Genomic DNA, 22,991 nt, shown 5'->3' with positions numbered 1-22,991 from the left:
TGAGGTAAAGTTCTTAACCCGAGGTATTATTTCTGGGTTAGCGGAGTCTGTAACCTGAAGCGTATGTAACCCGAGGTACCACTGTACTGCTTTTCCCAGGATGCCAAAGGGAAAGCAGAAGTGGCGGCACTCAAAGGCCTGCTGCACAATTCTGCTTGATCCCCAGATATCCCAGGCGCAGAGCAGAGCGGGGACCGCCTTCCGTGACGCTGACCACCTTCCCATTGGCTGCAGGAAGCTCCTGCAGCCTATGGGAAGCTGTGCACGCCTCCTCAGCACCGGAAGGAGCACTGGAAATAGCGTTTGCGCATGCATGTGTGTGTGTGTGTGTGCACTCACACCCTCCGGCCAACTGTGGCGTCTGCGAGACTGTGAACCGGCCCAAGCCTCAAAAACTTTGCTGACCCCTGGTTCAGGTAGACCACCAGGGCCCAGAGCCCTACTGGTTTCTCTCTGCGGGGGGTGGGGGTGGGAATCAACCAACTGGTGAGTTAAAGTGGCAAAGCTGCAATGAATAGTGCATGTAAGTGGTTTCACCAACAGATGAAAGTTAATTCGGCAGCAGTAATCTTAATTGCAGGAATTTTGACACTACAGTGGTGCAGAAACAGGATTCCCCTCCAGCAAATAAAAAGAAGGCAGGCATTTTTACCAGAACCTCTCACTTGCCAGCCTTCAAGGGGCTGTGCACCTGTGGACAGCTAAGGGCAAAGACTTACCTGGTGTACCCTTTCCACCTGAGCAGCTGCTGTGTAGCTCTCCTCTCCCTGAAAGTGAGTGCTTTCGCCATGGCCAGGCATGTCAAGGCAGATGAAGTGGAGATCCTTGGGAAAGAGCTGTGGAAAGATGGAACCAGGAAAGAAACTAAGCAATCAAAGCAATTTGCCTTGATAAGTGAGAATTTAAAACAAGGAAACACCCGAGGAGCCTTTGTCTTGAAAACTGCTCATGAGAGAGGGCTCATGAGAGAGGGCTTTCACAGGTTTGCAGACAGCAAGGAAGAGAACCACACAGGTTCTTGTGGTTCTGAGCATTTCTCTCACCATATACTGGAAATCACTTCTGCACTGTCTTCTCTCTTTACCTAGGCTATTGACCCTTAATTTGAAGGGTGGCATTGTGGCCTCTTTTAGTGGGGCAGGATCCTGAAGCCCTGATCTGCAGAAGCTAGACTGGTGACTGGGAGTGGCTGCAGAGACCACATAACACCGGTCCTGAAAGACCTACATTGGCTCCTAGTACGTTTCCGAGCACAATTCAAAGTGTTGGTGCTGACCTTTAAAGCACTAAACAGCCTCGGCCCAGTGTACCTGAAGGAGCATCTCCACCCCCATCGTTTGGCCCGGACACTGAAGTCCAGCTCCGGGGGCCTTCTGGCGGCTCCCTCACTGCAAGAAGTGAGGTTACAGGGAACCAGGCAGAGGGCCTTCTTGGTGATGGCACCTGCCCTGTGGAACGTCCTCCCATCAGATATCAATGAAATAGACAACTATCTGACTTTTAGAAGACATCTGAAGGCAGCCCTGTATCGGGAAAATTTTAATATCTAATGTTTTACAAAATAAAAAAATTCCTTCCAGTAGCACCTTAAAGACCAACTAAGTTAGTTCTTGGTATGAGCTTTCGTGTGCATGCACACTTCTTCAGATACTAATGTTTTGTAATGTTTAATTGTAATGTTTTACAATTTTTTTATTTACTGTAAGCTGCCAAGAATGGCTGAGTTAAACCAGCCACTTGGGCAGGGTATAAATAAAAGGAGGAGGAAGAGGAGGAGGAGGAGGAGGAGGAGGAGGAGGAGGGGGTCCCAGGCCCTGAACAGCAAAATAGGAACATACTTCAACTGTGCCTAACCACATGTCTTTGCTGACGGAGAACCCATGAAGCATCAGCATGACTGGGTGTGGTCCAGGCTTTCCACGGCAGAAGTAACAGAACCGGTAGTCCTTGAAGGTGGCATATTTTACCTCCACCCCGGTCTGCCAGCGTTTGAACCTACAAGAGAGAAGAGAGAGGAAGATAAAGGAGATAATGCACAGAAGGATGTTTTGCAGGGAATCAATGTGATGGTTTTGTAGAGGTCATTTATCATTGCCTGATCCATAACTTCGCTTTAAGACAGACGTTGCAGCCTGCATGCTGCCCTCAGTGAGTGTCGGATTTCATTAACAAGCTATAGCTTAGGGCCCCACTCTCTTGGGGCCCCCCCAAAAAAATCAAAGGAAAAAATAAACTGGGTGTTGTTCTTGTTTAGTCGTTTAGTCGTGTCCGACTCTTGGTGACCCCATGGACCAGAGCACGCCAGGCACTCCTGTCTTCCACTGCCTCCCGCAGTTTGGTCCAGCTCATGTTTGTAGCTTCGAGAACACTGTCCAACCATCTCGTCCTCTGTCGTCCCCTTCTCCTTGTGCCCTCCATCTTTCCCAGCATCAGGGTCTTTTCCAGGGAATCTTCTCTTCTCATGAGGTGGCCAAAGTATTGGAGCCTCAGCTTCAGGATCTGTCCTTCCAGTGAGCACTCAGGGCTGATTTCCTTCAGAATGGATAGGTTTGATCTTCTTGCAGTCCATGGGACTCTCAAGAGTCTCCTCCAGCACCATAATTCAAAAGCATCAATTCTTCAGCGATCAGCCTTCTTTATGGTCCAGCTCTCACTACTGGGAAAACCATAGCTTACGGACCTTTGTCGGCAAGGTGATGTCTCTGCTTTTTAAGATGCTGTCTAGGTTTGTCATTGCTTTTCTCCCAAGAAGCAGGCGTTCTTTAATTTCGTGACTGCAGTGATCATGGAGCCCAAGAAAGTAAAATCTCTCACTGCCTTCATTTCTCCCCCCTCTATTTGCCAGGAGGTGTTGGGACCAGTAGCCATGATCTTAGTTACTCCCTGTGGTTACTCCCTGCTTGTGTAATGCTCTCCCCATGACTCTTAAGTCATGTAACTTGACTTCTTCTCTGGTTTGGGTGAACTCAATTACTGACCTTGCTGCTAGCGGCAGAGCATATGCCCACACTGCCCAGGGCGGGTATGCAGGGCATGCCCTCGAGGGGGGCAAGGCGCAGAGGGCGCCCTCCGCGTGTCACAGTTCAGGGTTAGGAGAGGGTCAGGGAAGCTGCTGCCTATTCTTCTCCTTTCCGCCGTCAGGTCAGAAGTGACTCCTCCCTTGGGTCCCATGGAGCTGTGCCAGGCACAAGCGCCGCAGCCAAGGCACAGCTCCTTCTGCTACGGAGCAAGCCTGCTGTGGGGGCACCTGTTTGCGCCCCTCTCCAATTTGCACCCGGGACCATGGCATCCCCAGCACCCCCCCACGCTATGCCTCTGCTTGCTGCCCATTCCAAATTGCCCAGCTGAAGCCTTCTTTCCCGCCCCGACCTGGCCACAGTGATCCATGTGACAGTCACCTCCAGGCTTGACTACTTGACTACGCGGGGCTGTCCCAGAAACTCCAGCGGGTGCAGAAAGCTGCAGCGAGGCTCCTCACAGGGTCTCTGCCCTGGGAGCATATTCCCCCAGTGCTTTTCCACTGGCTCCTGGTGGAGTACAGGGTCAGATTTAAGGTGCAGGTTTTGACCTTTAAAGCCCTTCACGGCCTAGGACCCTCATACCTACAGGACCGCCTCTCCCGGTATGCCCCACGGAGGACCTTAAGGTCCATAAATAGCAACACCCTAGAGGTCCCGGGCCCTAAGGAAGTTAGATTAGCCTCAACTAGAGCCAGGGCCTTTTCAACACTGGCTCCAGCCTGGTGGAACGCTCTGTCTCATGAGACCAGGGCCCTGCGGGATCTGATTTCTTTCCGCGGGGCCTGTAAGACAGAGTTGTTCCACCTGGCCTTTGGCTTGGAGTCAATTTGATTCCCTCCCCCTCTTTCTTTTTCCTTTCTCCCCCTGTGATGAGGCTGCATTTAAATTGTTTTAGTGTTGTATTTTAATCTTGTTTTTAAGTTGTATTCATTCAACTCATTTTTAATATTGGTTGTTAGCTGCCCTGAGCCCAGCCTTGGCTGGGGAGGGCAGGGTATAAATAAAATTTCTTATTTGTTACGGCAAAATCGGGGTGCGAGGCTGCTCTGCCACCCAGCTCATCGGACTAAGTCCGTGGGTCCCTGCGGAGGAAAATGAGCTCAGCCGGAGACAGGAGCAAACTGCAGAAGATCCAAGTTTATTGCGCAACAGGTTCAAGGCGAGATTGAACCGTGAGAAAGGGGTGACATGAGTTTTTGAAACTCCCTCCATGTCCCAGAATACAGTGCAAAACATGTCATGAATACATTAAAGAGAGGTTTGGTTACACAGATTACATCATGAATATATTAAAGGGAGGTTGGGTTACACAGATTAACATATGGAGGAGGGAGGTGGGAATATGCAGAGCTGGAGATATGCACAGATAAACACTTCCTGGGGATGAGAAAACAATGGTCCCAAATATGCATAGTCTGCCACCTGACATTGCCTGGAGGAAAGGCTGATCAGAGCGATTTGACAGGATTAGGGTCTTAACACCTTGCTTGAGGGATTATGCTGGACAGGGGAGGTGTGATGGAGTCCTAGAGAAATTGAGCAAACTGGCACATTGATTTTCTATGAAGTTTATAGATTTTAGTCCCTTTTGACATTGACAATTGGAAATAAATTGATATATTGTAGCGAAGGAGAAGGTGAAGAAGACATGCCCCCCCCTTCCGTATCATTATTCTTCTTCTTATTCTTAGAAGTGGTAGTTGGTTGCAGATCTGTTTGATATGCTTTGCTCCTGTTGTTTGCAATCTGTAGCTGCTCCCCCCCCCCATGTGTTTCCAAACACTTTCTTGAAGATGTTCAGAACTACACACATCTCTGTGTGGTCTCCCCTCTTGGTACCGATCAGGACAACGCCCGCTTTCTATAATCCACCTTTTTAGATTCTGATTGCAGCATTACTGTGTGCAGTTAAGACACCACATAGTTGAGGACTGCGGGACCTTTGGGCCTCCAGTTGATTGCTGGACTACAACTCCTACCAGCTCTAGGAAACATGGCCAATTGTCAGGGATTATGGGAGCTGTAGTTCTGTAACACCTGGCGGACCAGAGGCTCCCTACCGCTGACCTAATTGGGCAAGGCATGCATATCATTCTGTATATTTTCCAAGAAATATACTTACCATATCGCTATCTTGATCAATAGTGAAGGCCATCGGAAGTATATTGTGAGAAAAGCCGTCAATAAGATCCCCACAATGAAACCTATGACTATCAAGAATATCTTGATCAGAGCAAAATCCATGTTTGTGATATTAAGTTTCTCCTCTACCTGAAAAGTAATAATAATAATAATAATCAAAGGTAGAAAGGACTAAAGTCAAGTGTTATGATGAAAGGGGAAGAGGACAGGGCATGTAATATTAAGGTTAATGAAATATACTCGGAGTCAAGAGTGGATTTCATGCTCTTTATTCAGCTCATAGTGGTGAGGAGGAATGGGAGTTTCCCCAGAATGTCTGCTTTATATACATTATTTACAAAATGGGCCCCACGTGATTGGCTAATTCCGGGATTCTCCTGTAGGCCAATCAGGTTGTGGATTCACTTCCACCTGGAGCTGGATTGGGTGGCTCCTGTGGACCAATCAGACTATTGCTTTCTGAATCCTATTGTTCCAGGACCAATCAGACTGCTGCATTCTGAATCCTATTGTTCTAGGACCAATCAAACTGCTGCGTTTTGGATCCTATTCTACTCAGTACATAACAGTTAACATGGTTTCTGCTGTAACAGACACCAGTAAATACACTTCTCTTGCAAAATAGGGTTAGTTAAATTTTCGTGTGTTTGCAATCTTTCCTCCCCATTTATATGATTATTTTTTTCTTTTTGTTTTGTATTCCTTGTGTAGCCTGGACTAAAAGTACTTTGATCATTTAATGATCAAATGATTTAATGATCATTTACTGATCAAATGATTTAATGATCATTTAATGATCAAAGTATTTTATGACTAAAATCTGCTGTTGCATGCTGGTTAAGAGATTGAGTTTTGAGTAAGGATGTTTTGTTTTGAACCTCACCTCTGCTATGAACTCACTGGGTAGCCTTAGGCAAACTACTCCCAGTCTCAGTTATTGCAGATATTAATATTGCGCAGCTTGAAGTGTCCGACTCCTTTTGAAACGTAGCATTACCGAGACACATGAGATATCATTCAAAAACTTTACTTGCAGAACTTTCTTCATAACAGAACACAAGACATCAAATGATACCTCCAAAATATCCATACAATATCTTGTGACGTTCAGCACAGGCTCAGCATCTTCGAAATAAAAGAAAATGCCAAACAGACCTATAAGCAAAGCTGTCTCTCCTTACAGCTTCCATTTTGCCTGGACCTGTTTCCCTAAAGAGCCACTGACACATCTTTATTTCCACAGAGCTTGGGAACGAAAGCCAAAGGCTTTCCAAATGGAGATTTGCAGCCTAATATCTTTGAGACCTGATCTAAAGTTAACACTCACGTTTTAGGTAGCAGAAAACAACAGTAGCTAATTATCAACTCAGTTAAAGGTCAGCGTCCCTTAGAAGACTGCACCCACTGCTGGTGGGTGGTTCCTGGGTCTGGCATCTGGGGAGGCAGATTGTTCTAGATGGGGTAGAGCTCTCCTTGAAGAAGCACCTTTATAGCTTAGGGGTCCTTCTGGATTCCACTGGAAGACCTAGTGATGGCCATGACAAGTAGTGCCCGCGATGACCATTCCTGGACTGGGATAGCCTGACCACAATTACCCATGCTCTCACCACCCAGGGCTTTGATTGCTGCAATGTGCTCTACTTAGATGTTCCTATGAAGACAATTCAGAAGCCTCAACTAGTGCAGATTGCTGCTGTCCTAATGACATTTCTAAACAGGACCACTTAACAGTGGGCCTATATGTACTGCACTGGTTACCAGTACGCTACCGTGACCAATTCAAGGTCCGGGTATTACCATATAAATCCCCAGAGGACATAGATCCAAATTACTTGAAGGGGCACGTCTCTTGGTATCTGCCAACCTGGGCTTTAAGAACTGTTGAGGATGCCCTCCTCACAGTCCTGCCCATTGGTGCAGTTTGCTGTGTGGTGTGATGTGGGGAAAGGCCTTCTCAGTCATGGTCTCCCATTTGTGAAACTCTCCCCCTAGAATTGTAATTGTCTGCCTCACTACTGCAGCTGAGGTGAAAGCTTTAAAGGTAAAGGTAAAGGGACCCCTGACCATTAGGTGCACTTGTGACCAACTCTGGGGTTGCGGCGCTCATCTTGCTTTATTGGCCGAGGGAGCAGGTGTACAGCTCCCGGGTCATGTGGCCAGCATGACTAAACGCTTCTGGCGAACCAGAGCAGTGCACGGAAATGCCGTTTACCTTCCCGCCGGAGCGGTACCTATTTATCTACTTGCACTTTGACGTGCTTTCGAACTGCTAGGTTGGCAGGAGCAGGGACCGAGCAATGGAAGCCCACCCCGTCGCGGGGATTCGAACTGCCGACCTTCTGATTGGCAAGTCCTAGGCTCTGTGGTTTAACCCACAGTGCCACCCGCGTCCCATGAAAGCTTTGGCTTCAGCACAAAGTCCTCCTTGCATACTCTTAGTAATGCTACTGTGGGGCGGGGGGATTTTACTTTATTTCTGTTTTATTTACTTGGCAACAGCACACTTTTGAAAATGCTGCCAGGCTCACAACATCCTGTTCAAACAAATAGCAGACTCTCCAAGTGTCCCTATTTTCCAGGGATAGTCCCGGATTTACAGAAGAAGAGTTTGGATTTGATATCCGGCTTTATCACTACCTTAAGGAGTCTCCAAACGGCTAAGAATCTCCTTTCCCTTCCTTCCCCACAACAAACACTCTGTGATGTGAGTGGGTCTGAGAGACTTCAGAGAAGTGTGACTGCCCCAAGGTCACCCAGCAGCTGCATGTGGAGGAGCGGGGAAGCGAACCTGGTTCACCAGATTACAAGTCCACCGCTCTTAACTACTCTACCACACTGGCTCCCGGTTGCTGATTTGATACTGGAATATCCCGCTTTTCCCTAGGAGGTCCCTATATTCATCAGAGAAACATCGGAAGGTATGGTGTTGTTGTTTAGTCGTTTAGTCGTGTCCGACTCTTCGTGACCCCATGGACCAGAGAACGCCAGGCACTCCTGTCCTCCACTGCCCCCCGCAGCTTGGTCAGACTCATGCTGGTAACCTCGAAAACACTATCCAACCATCTCGTCCTCTGTTGCCCCCTTCTCCTTGTGCCCTCCATCTTTCCCAACATCAGGGTCTTCTCCAGGGAGTCTTCTCTTCTCATGAGGTGGCCAAAGTACTGGAGCCTCAGCTTCACAATCTGTCCTTCCAGTGAGCACTCAGGGCTGATTTCCTTCAGAATGGAGAGGTTTGATCTTCTTGCAGTCCATGGGACTCTCAAGAGTCTCCTCCAGCACCATAATTCAAAAGCATCAATTCTTCGGCGATCAGCCTTCTTTATGGTCCAGCTCTCACTTCCATACATCACTACTGGGAAAACCATAGCTTTAACTATACGGACCTTTGTTGGCAAGGTGATGTCTCTACTTCTCAAGATGCTGTCTAGGCCTGTCATTGCCCTTCTCCCAAGAAGCAGGCGTCTTTTAATTTCGTGGCTGCTGTCACCATCTGCAGTGATCATGGAGCCCAAGAAAGTAAAATCTCTCACTGCCTCCATTTCTTCCCCTTCTATTTGCCAGGAGGTGATGGGACCAGTAGCCATGATCTTCGTTTTTTTGATGTTGAGCTTCAGACCATATTTTGCACTCTCCTCTTTCACCCTCAATAAAAGGTTCTTTAATTCCTCCTCACTTTCTGCCATCAAGGTTGTGTCATCTGCATATCTGAGGTTGTTGATATTTCTTCCGCCAATCTTAATTCCGGCTAGGGATTCATCCAGCCCAGCCTTTCGCATGATGAATTCTGCATATAAGTTAAATAAGCTGGGAGACAAAATGCAGCCTTGTCGTACTCCTTTCCCAATTTTGAACCAGTCAGTTGTTCCATATCCAGTTCTAACTGTAGCTTCTTGTCCCACATAGAGATTTCTCAGGATACAGATGAGGTGATCAGGCACTCCCATTTCTTTAAGAACTTGCCATAGTTTGCCATGGTCGACACAGTCAAAGGCTTTTGCATAGTCAATGAAGCAGAAGTAAATGTCTTTCTGGAACTCTCTAGCTTTCTCCATAATCCAGCGCATGTTTGCAATTTGGTCTCTGGTTCCTCTGCCTCTTCTAAATCCAGCTTGCACTTCTGGGAGTTCTCGGTCCACATACTGCTTGAGCCTTCCTTGTAGAATTTTAAGCATAACCTTGCTAGCGTGAGAAATTAGTGCAATTGTGCGATAGTTGGAGCATTCTTTGGCACTGCCCTTCTTTGGGATTGGGATGTAGACTGATCTTCTCCAATCTTTTGGCCACTGCTGAGTTTTCCAAACTTGCTGGCATATTGAGTGTAGCACCTTAACAGCATCATCTTTTAAAATTTTAAATAGTTCAGCTGGAATACCATCACTTCCACTGGCCTTGTTATTTGCAGTGCTTTCTAAGGCCCATTTGACTTCACTCTCCAGGATGTCTGGCTCAAGGTCAGCAACCACACTACCTGGGGTATATGAGACATCCGTTTCTTTCTGGTATAATTCCTCTGTGTATTCTTGCCACCTCTTCTTGATGTCTTCTGCTTCTGTTAGGTCCTTTCCACTTTTGTCCTTTATTATGGAAATCTTTGTACGAAATGTTCCTTTCATATCTCCAATTTTCTTGAACAGATCTCTGGTTCTTCCCATTCTATTGCTTTCCTCTATTTCTTTGCATTGCTTGTTTAAGAAGGTCTTCTTGTCTCTCCTTGCTATTCTTTGGAAATCTGCATTCAATTTCCTGTATGTTTCACGATCTCCCTTGCATTTTGCTTGCCTTCTCTCCCCCGCTATTTGTAAGGCCTCATTGGACAGCCACTTTGCTTTCTTGCATTTCCTTTTCATTGGGATGGTTTTCGTTGCTGCCTCCTGTATAATGTTACGAGCCTCCATCCATAGTTCTTCAGGCACTCTGTCCACCAAATCTAAATCCTTAAACCTGTTCCTCACTTCCACTGTGTATTCATAAGGGATTTGACTTAGATTGTATCTTACCGGCCCAGTGGTTTTTCCTACTTTCTTCAGTTTAAGCTTGAATTTTGCTATAAGAAGCTGATGATCTGAGCCACAGTCAGCTCCAGGTCTTGTTTTTGCTGACTGTATAGAGCTTCTCCATCTTTGGCTGCAGAGAATATAATCAATCTGATTTCGATGCTGCCCATCTGGTGATGTCCATGTGTAGAGTCGTCTCTTGTGTTGTTGGAAAAGCGTGTTTGTGATGACCAGCTTGTTCTCTTGACAGAACTCTATTAGCCTTTGCCCTGCTTCGTTTTGATCTCCAAGGCCAAACTTGCCAGTTGTTCCTTTTATCTCTTGACTCCCTACTTTAGCATTCCAATCCCCTATAATGAGAAGAACATCCTTCTTTGGTGTCACTTCTATAAGGTGTTGTAAGTCTTCATAGAATTGGTCAATTTCAGTTTCTTCAGCACCAGTAGTTGGTGCATAAACTTGGATTACTGTGATGTTAAAAGGTCTGCCTTGGATTCGTATCGAGATCATTCTATCATTTTTGAGATTGCATCCCAGTACAGCTTTTGCCACTCTTTTGTTGACTATGAGGGCCACTCCATTTCATTTACGGGTTTCTTGCCCACAGTAGTAGATATGATGGTCATCCGAACTGAATTCACCCATTCCCGTCCATTTTAGTTCACTGATGCCCAGGATGTCAATATTTATTCTTGCCATCTCATTTTTGACCACCTCCAACTTACCCATGTTCATGGTTCTTACATTCCAGGTTCCTATGCAATATTTTTCTTTACAGCATTGGACTTTCCTTTCGCTTCCAGGCATATCCGCAACTGAGCGTCCTTTCGGCTTTGGCCCAGCCGCTTCATCAGCTCTGGATCTACTTGTACTTGCCCTCCGCTCTTCCCCAGTAGCATGTTGGACGCCTTCCGACCTGAGGGGCTCATCTTCCAGCGTCATAACTTTTATATGCCTGTTGTCTCTGTCCATGGAGTTTTCTTGGCAGGGATACTGGAGTGGCTTGCCGGTTCCTCCTCCAGGTGGATCACGTTTGGTCAAAACTCTCCACTATGACCTGTTCATCTTGGGTGCCCTGCTCGGCATAGTTCATAGCTTCTCTGAGTTCTTCAAGCCCCTTCGCCACGGCAAGGCAGTGATCCATGAAGGGGAAGGTATGGTAGGCTGTCCTTATTTTCTTCAGCAAAATGTTGGCGGGTATAGAGCCATCTGAAGTTTATATATGTCTTTATATATGTTGGAAGCTGCCCAGAGTGGCTGGGGCAACTCAGTCAGATGGGTGAGGTATAAATAGTAAAATTACTATTATGGAATAGGACGTCCTTATTTTCATCGGATAAATGTTGGCAGGTATGAAATGGTTTTCTTCTTTTGGCTGACCTCAGCGAACACCAGCTCTACAAGTTACAGGAGACATCAGCACTGATTGGCTGGTGCTTGCACCATCAACCCTCCTCCTCCTTTTAGGAACAGTTTCACAACACTTTTTTTAAGAAAATGCTTTTTCCTGGAACGCAACCTACTTTCTATCTCTACTTACATTACAGCCTTAGTATGGTTCTGTGTTTCCTTCTTTCCTTCTTGAGACCTGTGTTTTCATATATAATAATCTGCTATTTTTGCCTTTCTTACATTTTAAGTTATTATTCGGGAAGTTATTTTGAAATCTGTTTTGCCTAGGACCAAATGGGTTGTGGCTAACACTGGTCGTACTTAGAGTAGGCAGTTACAGTACTTGAAGTTAATGGGCATCCTAACTTAAATGAGTTTACTTTGAGTAAAACTTGATTGGTTCCAGCCCTATGCCCCTATTACCCAGTAAACTTTGCACAACTATAAATTAGGCTGATTAATGACTTTCAGATGCCTTTTAAGACTCTAGAAATGCGGGACTTTTAACTATCAATTTAGTGACACTACTGTGTGCATTCCTGTCTGAGCTTGTTATAGCAGCAGGTTCTGTTTCCCCTGTAAGTTTCATCACCTCCACCATCTTGCAATAATGCAAAGTTAAGTGATAGCTCCCAGCATAAGATGAACTTTATAAATCACAGCAGTAACAAGAAGCAAATATTATGATCCAGAAGTCTTTCTCTTAGATAGTATGAGGAGCTCAGCACAGTGCCACAGCCTATGAGTTGTGCACTTAAAATTATTCATATTTTCTCAACATACTTTTCAGCCTGTCTTTTCTCATATATGTTTTGGAGCAGGGTTTGTTTGTTTTGTTTTGTTTTTAAAAAAGAGGCTTGCATAAAAAACAAACATATATAATGCTGCTGCATTCTTACTGTTGACCTATATTGAACTATAATCACTAGGTGGTGATCATCATCATCATCATCATCATATATTTATAACATCCCACTTTTCCTCCTGACAGGAACTCAGGACAGCTTACAAATGAAAATAAGAATAACTAACTTGAAAACGTTGGCAATATTAAGATAAATCCAGCAGCGTAAATAAGTTTTGAAGGAATGTAATAATGGAATACTGAACGGTTTAATTTATGTCAAATATCCGGGGATTCATGATACGAAAAATGAACCACGGAAAGAGAACTATTAAAAAACCCCGAATCTATTACGTAATTAAAAATACAGGGAATCAAGAAAAAAGTGAACTACAAAAAATCTCAGGGTTGGAGATAAAAAAAGGGGTGAAATATCTTGGCATATGGATGACAACAAAAAATATAGACCTATTTCAACTTTAAGTATGGAAGGAGATAAAGAGAAATTTAGAAACTTGGAATAGGCTACATTTATTATTTTGGGGCCGTATCTCAACAGTAAAGACGAATATATTGCCTAGAATGATATTTCTATTCCAAACCATGCTGATTCTAGGGGGTATGGATTACTTTAAGAAGTGGAAAAGAGATCTAGCCGGGTTTGTATGGAATTGGGAAAAACCTAGAATAAATTATAAATTGATCGGAGAAAGAGAGGCGGATTTGACCCTCCTGACCTGGAATTCTATCATGCTACAGCAGGTCTGACCTGGTTAAGGGAGTGGATTATGTAAATTAAAGGATACTGATGTGTTAGATCTAGAGGGAGTAGGCACTCGATTTGGATGGCATGTGTCAGAGCTGCCTCCAGGTCCCAGTCACAGAGGACCAACGCTAGGCTGTAGTTATGTACAAAAGTCTTTATTGAGGTTCAGTTTCCATTTTAAAGCCGCAGCGCGCAGCTCTACGTCTCGACCTTAGACCGGCGAAGTCCCGTCTGAGTCTCCGCCCCTTCCACACCAGTTTAACACTCTTGCTTTGCTCCACCTCTTCCTAAGTTCCTTTCTCCTCTGGGCCCTCCTGCCCGCTAGGGTTTCATCCTTTCTGGACTCCTCTGACGCTGACCCTGATGATTCTTCCCCCTCCTTCCGGCGGGCTTTAGGACCTGGTTCCCTATCCGGGCTACCTTCTGTGCCGCTCGCCTGTACATTTGAACTTGGCGCGCGCGCCCAGCCTGCAACTTTCCTCTTGACCGTTCCCTCGCTCTCCGATGGAGGCGTGGCCAACCCTGACTCATCTTCTCTCGCTGGTGGTGCATATGTGGGCTCTGATACCTGGGACTCCTCCCCCCCACTACGCTCTGGTGGGGAAGCTGGTCCTGATTTCCAACTGCTGCTCTGGGAGTCCCCGCTGGCCCCTTGCTTCTGGGGTGTCCCCCTTGGGTCCCCCCTTGCCCTGCCCATCGGCGCCCCCTTCTGTGAATCTTCCGATTCGCTGGAGAGGCTCATGGAATCTATCGGGCTGCTGTCATCTTCTCCTACGCTGCCCTCGGATTGCTCCCCCAACCCGTCCATGCCCCCTTGTTCCCCCATTTCCTCTGGGGAGTCTGCGTGCCAGGGCCCTCTGAGCAGTCTCCTGCGCCACTCCTCCTCGGGTTGAGTGTCCCACCAATAAGAGCGTTCCGCACCCAAGTCTGAGATCGACCCCTCCGGCGAGGTAGTCTCTGGAGCCGTCTCCTCAGCCGAGGAGAACCCCTGAAACGTACTGGCTGAGAGTGTGGGGGTGAAAAGATATTCATCAAAATAATCCTCCGGCATGGGCCTGTGTGGGAAGAGTGCGTGGAACTCGTCTTTGAGGTAGTGCTCCTCCACCGCATAGTACGGCACCCAGCTGTTGGCGCTGGCCGGGGCACCTTCCCTTGCGATGAGATATTCGACCCCCTCTTCCCCCCATCTTGAGTCCAAAATCTCCGTTACCTCATTGAGTGGCTCCGCCCTCGGCGACCCCCCTGTCATGGGTGCGTCTCTAAGTGGACTGGGAGCTGTCCCTGGCTCCTGAAACCTGTGAGGTGCCTTGTAGGGCGTTAGCACCGATCTATGAAAGACCGGGTGCATTCTGGAACCCTCCGGTAGTGTCAAACGGAAGGCCACTGGGTTGATCTGTGCCTCGACTAGGTAAGGGCCTAGCTGCTTGTGTCCTAGCTTCTTCTTAGCTAAGGATCTGGCCGGCACTGCCTGGGCCGCTAACCAGACCCAGTCCCCTACCCGTATGTCCTCCCCCACTCTTCTGTGTTTGTCTGCTTGCATCTTGTATACGTGTTTTGCTAGGTCTAACTGCCTACGGAGCTGTTCATGGACCTCCTGTAACTCCTCTGCCAATGCCTCTGCTCCCTGCGGCTCCCCCTCCCCCTCTTTCTCTAAGCCCGGGAAGGTCCTGGGATGTCGCCCATTGTTGGCGAAAAACGGTGTCACCCCCGTGGACACGTGTTGTGTGTTGTTGTAGGCAAACTCGGCCAGGGGCAGGTAGTCCACCCAGGTCGAGGGCTGCTGGTTGGCGTAGCATCTCAGGTACTGCTGCATGATGGCGTTGACCCTCTCCGCTTGTCCGTTGGTCTGCAGGTGTCTTGCCGACGCTAGGTTGACCTTGACGTTCAGGATCCCCATCAGCTTCTGCCAGAAACTCGAGATGAACTGGCACCCCCGGTCGGACAGGATAGACCGTGGCAGGCCATGCACCTTGAACACGTGGTCTATGAACAGCTTGGCTGTCTGTTCCGCTGTGGCCACCTTCGCGCAAGGAATGAAGTGCGCCATCTTGGTGAACATGTCGACTACCACGAGTACTGCTGTTTTGCCCCTCGAGCTGGGCAGGTCAGTGACAAAGTCCAAGGCCACCCTCTCCCACGGTTCGGACAGGGTCTGTAGCGGTTCTAACAGTCCCGCCGGCGGTCTGTGTACTGGCTTGGCCCTTTGGCATGTGTCGCACCTCGTGACGTAATCCGCGACTTCTCCCCGCATCTTGGGCCACCAAAAGTCTCTGGCTACTAATTCCACCGTCTTGTCCTTGCCGAAATGTCCGGCGCTGGGTGCGTCGTGTAGCTGTTGCAGTACTGTCGCGCGGAGTTCATCTCCCGGCACGTAGATGGCCCCCTTGCAGAGGAGCAGTCCGTCGCATATCTGGAACTCGTCATCCTTCGCCGTGCCGCTGCGCACCTCCTCCATCTTGGATCGTGCGAAGGAATCTGTTCGCAGCTCGCACCGTATTGCTTCCAGGTCTACGGTGGCCGAAGCGCATGCCCACACCTTGGGTGCGAAAATGTGTTTGGCTGCTACCTGTGCTGCTTCCTCCAGATACTGCGGCTTCCTGGATAGCGCATCAGCCATGATGTTGTTGTCTCCGGGGATATATTCTATCCTGAAGTCGAAATCCGCAAAGAACTCCGCCCAGCGGATGTGTCTCTGGTTCAGGAACCGTGCCGTGCGCCAGTACTCCAGGTTCTTATGGTCCGTGCGAACTTGCACCGTGTGTTTGGCTCCGATGAGGAAGTGCCGCCACGCCTTGAAGGCTGCATGAATGGCCAGCAACTCTCTGTCCCAGATGGTGTAGTTCTGCTCCGACTTGCTGAGTTTCCTGGAGTAGAAAGCACACGGCCTCCAATCCCCTTGCGGGTCTTGCTGCAATAGGACTGCCCCCACGGCTCTGTCGGAGGCATCCGTCTCCACCCGCATGGGTCTGCTGGGGTTCACATGCAGCAGTTGTTCCTCGGAAGCGAAAAGACGCTTGAGTTTCTGAAAGGACTGCTCCGCCTGCTCCGTCCAGATGAACTTCTTCTTCTTGGAGCTGAGGGTGTCCGTGATGGCCGCCGTCTGCATAGCGAAACCCTTGATGAACTTGCGATAAAAGTTAGCAAAGCCGACAAACCTCTGGACCTCCTTCCGATTGCGCGGGCTTTTCCAGTCCAGTACTGATCGTACCTTGGCGCTGTCCATGGCGATTCCCTTGTCGGACAGCTTGTAGCCCAGGAAATCCACCTCCGTCATGTCGAACTGGCACTTCTCCAGTTTGGCGTAAAGCCTGTGCTCCCGTAGTCTTTGCAGGACTTCCTTGACATCTCTCTCGTGAGCCTCCTGCGATTCCGAGAAGATCAGAATGTCGTCCAGGAAGCAGACGCACTTCTTGTAGAGGAGCCCCGCTAACACGTGATGCATGAAGGCTTGGAAGCAGTGGGAGCCATTTTGTAAACCGAAGGGCATAACCCTATACTCATAGGTGCCCAAGGGCGTGAACATGGCCGTCTTCCACTCGTCGCCCTCCCGCATTCGTATAAGATTGTACGCCCCTCGTAGATCCAACTTGGTGAAGATGCGTCCCTTCCTCACCGTCGCGAGCAAGTCGTCGATCTTGGGCATCGGGAAAGCCGTGGGCTTGGTTTTCAAGTTTAAGATTCTGAAATCAACTACCAGCCTCTTTTGGGGCGTGTCTTTTTTCTTCACAAAGAACACAGGACTGCCCCCCACTGCTTTGGATTCTCGGATGAATCCCTGCTTCAAATTGTGATCTATGAACTCCCTGAGCTCTTGCAGTTCGTCTTCAGACATGGAGTACAGTTTTCCGGTCGGCAGCGTTGCCCCCAGCAGGAGGTCAATCTTGCAGTCGTAGGGTCTGTGGGGAGGCAGCTTGTCCGCTTCCTTCTCGCAGAAGACCTCCAAAAACGCCTTGTACTTGTCGGGTACCGCTTGCAGCATGCCCAGTTGTAGCTGTGGGTCATCCTCTTGCCCCTCGTCCTCCTGGTTAGTCATGATGCAATGTTCTGCGCAGTAGGAGGAGCAGAAGGTCAATTTACGCTGGTACCATGCCAATGCCGGGCTGTGCCTGTCCAACCAGCTCATGCCCAACACTATGGGCGTGTCTGACAGTTGGGTGACATTGAAGCTGATGACTTCGCGGTGATTTCCAATTCGCATCACCATTGGCGGCGTTTGCTGTACCACCTGTCCCCCCAGCAATTCTCTTCCATCGACTGTCACTACTTTCAGGGGCATCGTGGCAGGCAGGAGCGCTATGCTATGTTGCTTGATGAAATCCACTCCTATAAAGTCTGCATTGCTACCAGAGTCAATGGTAATAGGGACTTCCATGGTGAGCCCATTGGGAAGCTGGAGTGTTGCGGTGAGCTGCACCACTGGTTTGGGTGGGAGGGGGTCTGTGGGCTGTAAGATTCCTGGGGACTGCTTCACTGATTCGTCTGGCTGGGCCCCAGCGACTCTGCTTCCAGCCAGACTTCGTCGTTTCCCTGCTGTGGTTCTCTCTGCCGAACTGCTTCTGTTACTTTTGCTGAGGCTGCATTGTGCTTGTGGAGCCTCTGGGGGCACTCTTTTGCCATATGCTGAGCACTTTCGCAGATGTAACACTTCCTGTTACCTCTAGGAGGCTTCACTTTGGCTGCTCCTGGCGCTAGGGCTCTGGTTGCTGACTGAGCCTTGGCACCACCTATCTCCATCGGCTCCTCTCCCCCTCCCAGTGGAGGCGTGGATTGAGCGCGCGCTGAGTCTCTGGGAAAGAAAGGAGGTGCCCTTGCTGGCGTGCGTCCCCAACGCCCTTCATCTTTGCTCCAGGGACGTTCTTCCAGCCGCACACCAATCGTCAGCGCCTTCTGGACCACTTCTTGAGTGCTCCGTGGTCTCTCCCCCCTTGCGATTTCGTCTTTCACAGCCCCGTTCAGCCCCTCCCAGAACAGGTCCCTGACGGACGCTGAGTCTTTTTCCCATCCCAGCGCGTTGAGCAATGCAAAAAAGCGGGAATGATATTGCCTTACAGTGGCTCTGCCTTGTTTCAAACCGTGAATCTCTTTTCTAGCGACATCCACATCTATCTCCGATAAAAAACAATCGTCCATTGCCTTAATGAAGGCTTTTGCGTTTTGGAGGGCTGGATCATTATCTCTCCACAGATTGCGCAACCACGCTTTAGCTTCTCCATGGAGATGCGTTAGTATGAAGCCTACTTTCTCCTGCTCATCTCTAAAGTCCTTCTCCAGCAACTTTAGCGCAAAAACTACGTCTGCTCTGAAGTTAGGATATTGCTGCAGACTCCCATCGAAATGCGACACAAGGCTCCCTCCTCTCTTCCCGAGCCCAATCCCCTCTGATTTGGCTCCCGGTGGCCCCTGTTTAGTCAACATTTCCAACCTGGTTTGCAGATCCTTGCAGACAGCATCTGATTCCTCTTCTCTCCTCCTTGCCGCTAGTATTTCTGCGTTAAGTTGTGCCACGGCGTCTTGCAAAGCTGCCAGTCGTTCTTCTGTAGTCATCTTGTGCTGCTTTTGTGAGCTCGCGAAGCACCAATCTTCGCCCCTCGCTGCGTCCTCTCACGTTGCGAGGTTCTTTGAAAGGGACGGGACTTACTGTCAGAGCTGCCTCCAGGTCCCAGCTCACAGAGGACCAACGCTAGGCTGTAGTTATGTACAAAAGTCTTTATTGAGGTTCAGTTTCCATTTTAAAGCCGCATCGCGCAGCTCTACGTCTCGACCTTAGACCGGCGAAGTCCCGTCTGAGTCTCCGCCCCTTCCACACCAGTTTAACACTCTTGCTTTGCTCCACCTCTTCCTAAGTTCCTTTCTCCTCTGGGCCCTCCTGCCCGCTAGGGTTTCATCCTTTCTGGACTCCTCTGACGCTGACCCTGATGATTCTTCCCCCTCCTTCCGGCGGGCTTTAGGACCTGGTTCCCTATCCGGGCTACCTTCTGTGCCGCTCGCCTGTACATTTGAACTTGGCGCGCGCGCCCAGCCTGCAACTTTCCTCTTGACCGTTCCCTCGCTCTCCGATGGAGGCGTGGCCAACCCTGACTCATCTTCTCTCGCTGGTGGTGCATATGTGGGCTCTGATACCTGGGACTCCTCCCCCCCACTACGCTCTGGTGGGGAAGCTGGTCCTGATTTCCAACTGCTGCTCTGGGAGTCCCCGCTGGCCCCTTGCTTCTGGGGTGTCCCCCTTGGGTCCCCCCTTGCCCTGCCCATCGGCGCCCCCTTCTGTGAATCTTCCGATTCGCTGGAGAGGCTCATGGAATCTATCGGGCTGCTGTCATCTTCTCCTACGCTGCCCTCGGATTGCTCCCCCTCGCTCTCCATCTCCTCTCCTCCCTGCGCTCCCGCTGAGTCCCTGACAGCATGCATACCTAATAGATGAAAAGGTGAGAGTCCACAAGGGTTTTATGGACCATATTATAAGGAAATCACTGTATAAAATATGAATGAAATATAAAGAGATCCTAGAACCCAAAACACCTTGGTGGACCTCACCCTTAGAAATCATGACCGTGAAGAGAAAGAATATGAATAACAATTGGGCAACATACAAGGTATTATTGGAAGAGGAAAACAACAAACTTAAATTGAAAGAATATAAGGAAGTTAACAAATATTTGAACGATTGGCTGCAATATTTTCAAATTAATCAGAGACTGGCAAAAGATAAAAAGGATTTGAGGACGAAATTTCAAGAATGGATGAATACTTAATCCAATCTAAAAGTAAACATATTTCCAAATTATGTGATTTGCTCCTACAATGGGAGGTAAAGAGGAGCAAGTGAAGACAGTGATGGTAAAGTGGGCCCGGGATTTAGGGGAGAAAATTATGATGAGCCAATGGGAACGGCTGTGGAAAAGAGATATCAAATTTACGGCATGCTATTATTTAAGAGAGAATGTAATGAAAATGCAATACAGATGGTACCTGACCCTGGTCAGACTGGCAAAAATGTATAAAAACTGTAGTGATGTCTGTTGGAGATGCAACAACGGGGCAGGAACCTTTCTACACATGTGGTAGGAGTACAAAGATATAGTGGGATTCTGGGGAAATATCTATAACGAATTGAAAAAGATGTTTAGATTTTCATTTGAAAAAACCCTGGAATCCTTTCTCCTAGGTATCATGTCAGAGGAAATAAAAAGAACGGTCAGACCAAAAGTTATGTATGCGCTTATGGCGGAAAGGTTATTGATTGCCAAAAATTGGAAAAGCAGCAACGTCCCAACTAAAACAGACTGGCTACCTAAAATGATGGAATACAGTGGTGCCCCGCAAGACGAATGCCTCGCAAGACGAAAAACTTGCTAGACGAAAGAGTTTTCCGTCTTTTGAGGTGCTTCGCAAGACGAATTTCCCAATGGGCTTGCTTCGCAAGACGAAAACGTCTTGCGAGTCTTGCAAGTTTTTCCCCTTCCCCCTTTTTCTAAGCTGCTAAGCCTCTAATAGCCGCTAAGCCGCTAATAGGGGTGCTTCGCAAGACGAAAAAACCGCAAGACGAAGAGACTCGCGGAACGAATTAATTTCGTCTTGCGAGGCACCACTGTACTTCCATATTGCTGAACTAACAGGGAGGATAAGAGGAGATATGGTACAAAAAGCGAATAAGGAGTGGGCTATCTTTAAGGAATACATCAAAATTTATGTGGAAAAAGTAGAATTTCTGACAGATATTGAGTGAATCCATAAAATGATTAGAGTGAAAGGAGAGTAAAGTCAAGACAGAAGAAGAGATTAAAGAAATAATGAAATGTGTTTAAGCTAGTTGGAAAAATAAAGTAGCGTAACAAGAACGGCTGGAAGTCAAGTCACTTGGTGGGTGTCTGTGTGGGGTAGGTGTGTAGGTATGTTATGTATAGTATAGGTAGGTATTATATAGAGTAATGTAGGTATGTTTTATGTTATGAAAATAAGGTAGTGTGTTGTGTATGTGTATTGTGTAAATGAAAATATATGTGTTTTATATGTTAATTTAAAAAAGAGGGGGGGAAAGGTAAACAGCCTCGGCCCAGTATACCTGAAGGAGTGCCTCCACCCTCATCGTTCTGCCCAGACACTGAGGTCCAGCGCCGAGGGCCTTCTGGCAGTTCCCTCGCTGCGAGAAGCCAAGTTACAGGGAACCAGGAAGAGGGCCTTCTCGGTAGTGGCACCCGCCCTGTGGAACACCCTCCCACCAGATGTCAAAGAGAAAAACAACTACCAGACTTTTAGAAGACATCTAAAGGCAGCCCTGTTTAGGGAAGCTTTTAATGTTTGATGGACTATTGTATTTTAATATTCTGTTGGAAGCCGCCCAGAGTGGCTAGGGAAACCCAGCCAAATGAGCGGATTATAAATAATAACACACACACAATTTAAAACAGACTGATAATTACAGTAAAAACAGCATGGCACCAGCCATTTCATTGGAATTAGTCTATTCCCAAAAGCCTGTTGGGACAAGAAAGACTTCACTTGCTGGTGGAAAGATAACAAAGAAGGAATCAGTTTAACTTTTCTAGGGAAAGACTTCCCCAGTCTGTGAGCAGCCACCAAGAAGGCTACTTTGCTAGGATGAGACTCGGAGGCACTGTTTTACAGTGGCTCTGTTCCTTCCTGGAGGAGCAAACCCAGAAGGTGGTTCTGGTGGACGCCTGTTCGACACCTTGGTCAACAGCACTGAAGGGTGCCGAGAGGTCCAGCAGAACCAGCTAGGACACATCTCCCCCTGGCCAATTCCTGCTGTACATCATCCACCAAAGCTGTCTCGGTCCCATAACCAAGCCTGAAACCAGACTGACATAGATCTAGATAAACCATCTCTTCTGAAAACCCCAGTAGCTGACTGAGTCTTACCTGGCACTTGTTAGGTACAACACACTCTCTCCACGATTTTACTTCTCTGCTGAAGTGAAAGTTGTTGCTATCAGCAGCTTGGCACTGAGTGGAGGAGCTTGGAAATGAGTTCTTCAGGTATACAGCTTGGAAACAAGTTCTTCAGGTATACAGAGGTATGAATATTCTATCCTCCCACACCTGGATCCCTGGCCTACCTAATTTCCCTCCCACTGCTAATAATATTAATAATATTTATTTGGGTACACTGCCTATTGGACTGGGTTGCCCCAGCCTCTCTGGGCAGCTTCCAACAGAATATACAAAGACACAACAGAACATCAAACATGAAAAATGTCCAGATACAGGACTGCCTCTAGATGTCTAGGAAAGGTCGTATAATTGTTTATTTCTTTGATATCTGACAGGAGGTTGTTCCACAGGGCGAGCGCCACTACCCTCTGCCTAGTACCCTGTAACCTCAGGTGCGAGCTGCTTAAATGTCCCTCAGCTCTGCCCCCAACTTCAGCCCCACATCCAAGCTTGCCTGCCATTGGCCAATATGGCAGGCAGGCTTGGATAGGCGTAGGGGGTGTTATGTCGCCCCCAGCCTGCTCAGCTCGGATCCCAACACCTGAGACTCCCTTGTCGGGTTCTTTGGAAGCCTTCACCAGCTCACAATGCTGCCACACCATGAAGGTGAGCAGGCTCCTCACCATGAGGGAAAAACCAAAAGGACCTTCAAAGCTGCACCTCAGTGTCTGGGCTGAACGATGGAAGTTGTGGAGATGCTCCTTCAGTTATATAGGGCCAAAGCTGTGTGGCGCATTAAAGGTCAACACCACCAAGTGAAACCATGGTGCCCATGAGTGCTACTACACCCATGAAATCTTAGGGTGACCATGAAAAGGCTGCTCTCAATGTAATCACTTCATAAACCATTGGCGTGGGTAGACTTGGCCCCTGTCCTGACCTAC

At 48.1% G+C, this 22,991-nt stretch overlaps 1 protein-coding gene across 1 annotated transcript in view; it reads right to left on the bottom strand.

The window, feature by feature from the left end:
- Window positions 1–22,135, bottom strand: part of LOC307208883 (monoacylglycerol lipase ABHD6-like) — a 31,024-nt gene extending 8,889 nt beyond the window's left edge. Inside the window, exons 1-4 of the mRNA XM_079963909.1 lie at window positions 22,036–22,135; window positions 5,143–5,291; window positions 1,839–1,995; window positions 720–836 (exon numbers count right to left, since the gene is read on the bottom strand). Coding sequence (XP_079820035.1) covers window positions 720–836; window positions 1,839–1,995; window positions 5,143–5,264 — 396 coding nt within the window. The 5' untranslated portion in view covers window positions 5,265–5,291; window positions 22,036–22,135. The remainder of the gene's footprint in view (window positions 1–719; window positions 837–1,838; window positions 1,996–5,142; window positions 5,292–22,035) is intronic.
- Window positions 22,136–22,991: the final 856 nt, after the last annotated feature.

Source organism: Podarcis cretensis (assembly GCF_951804945.1).
Source record: "Podarcis cretensis genome assembly, chromosome: 2".
Taxonomy (NCBI): Eukaryota; Metazoa; Chordata; class Lepidosauria; order Squamata; family Lacertidae; genus Podarcis; species Podarcis cretensis.
Note: the sequence above shows the minus strand (reverse complement) of the source record. Positions and strands in the feature narration are given on the sequence as shown.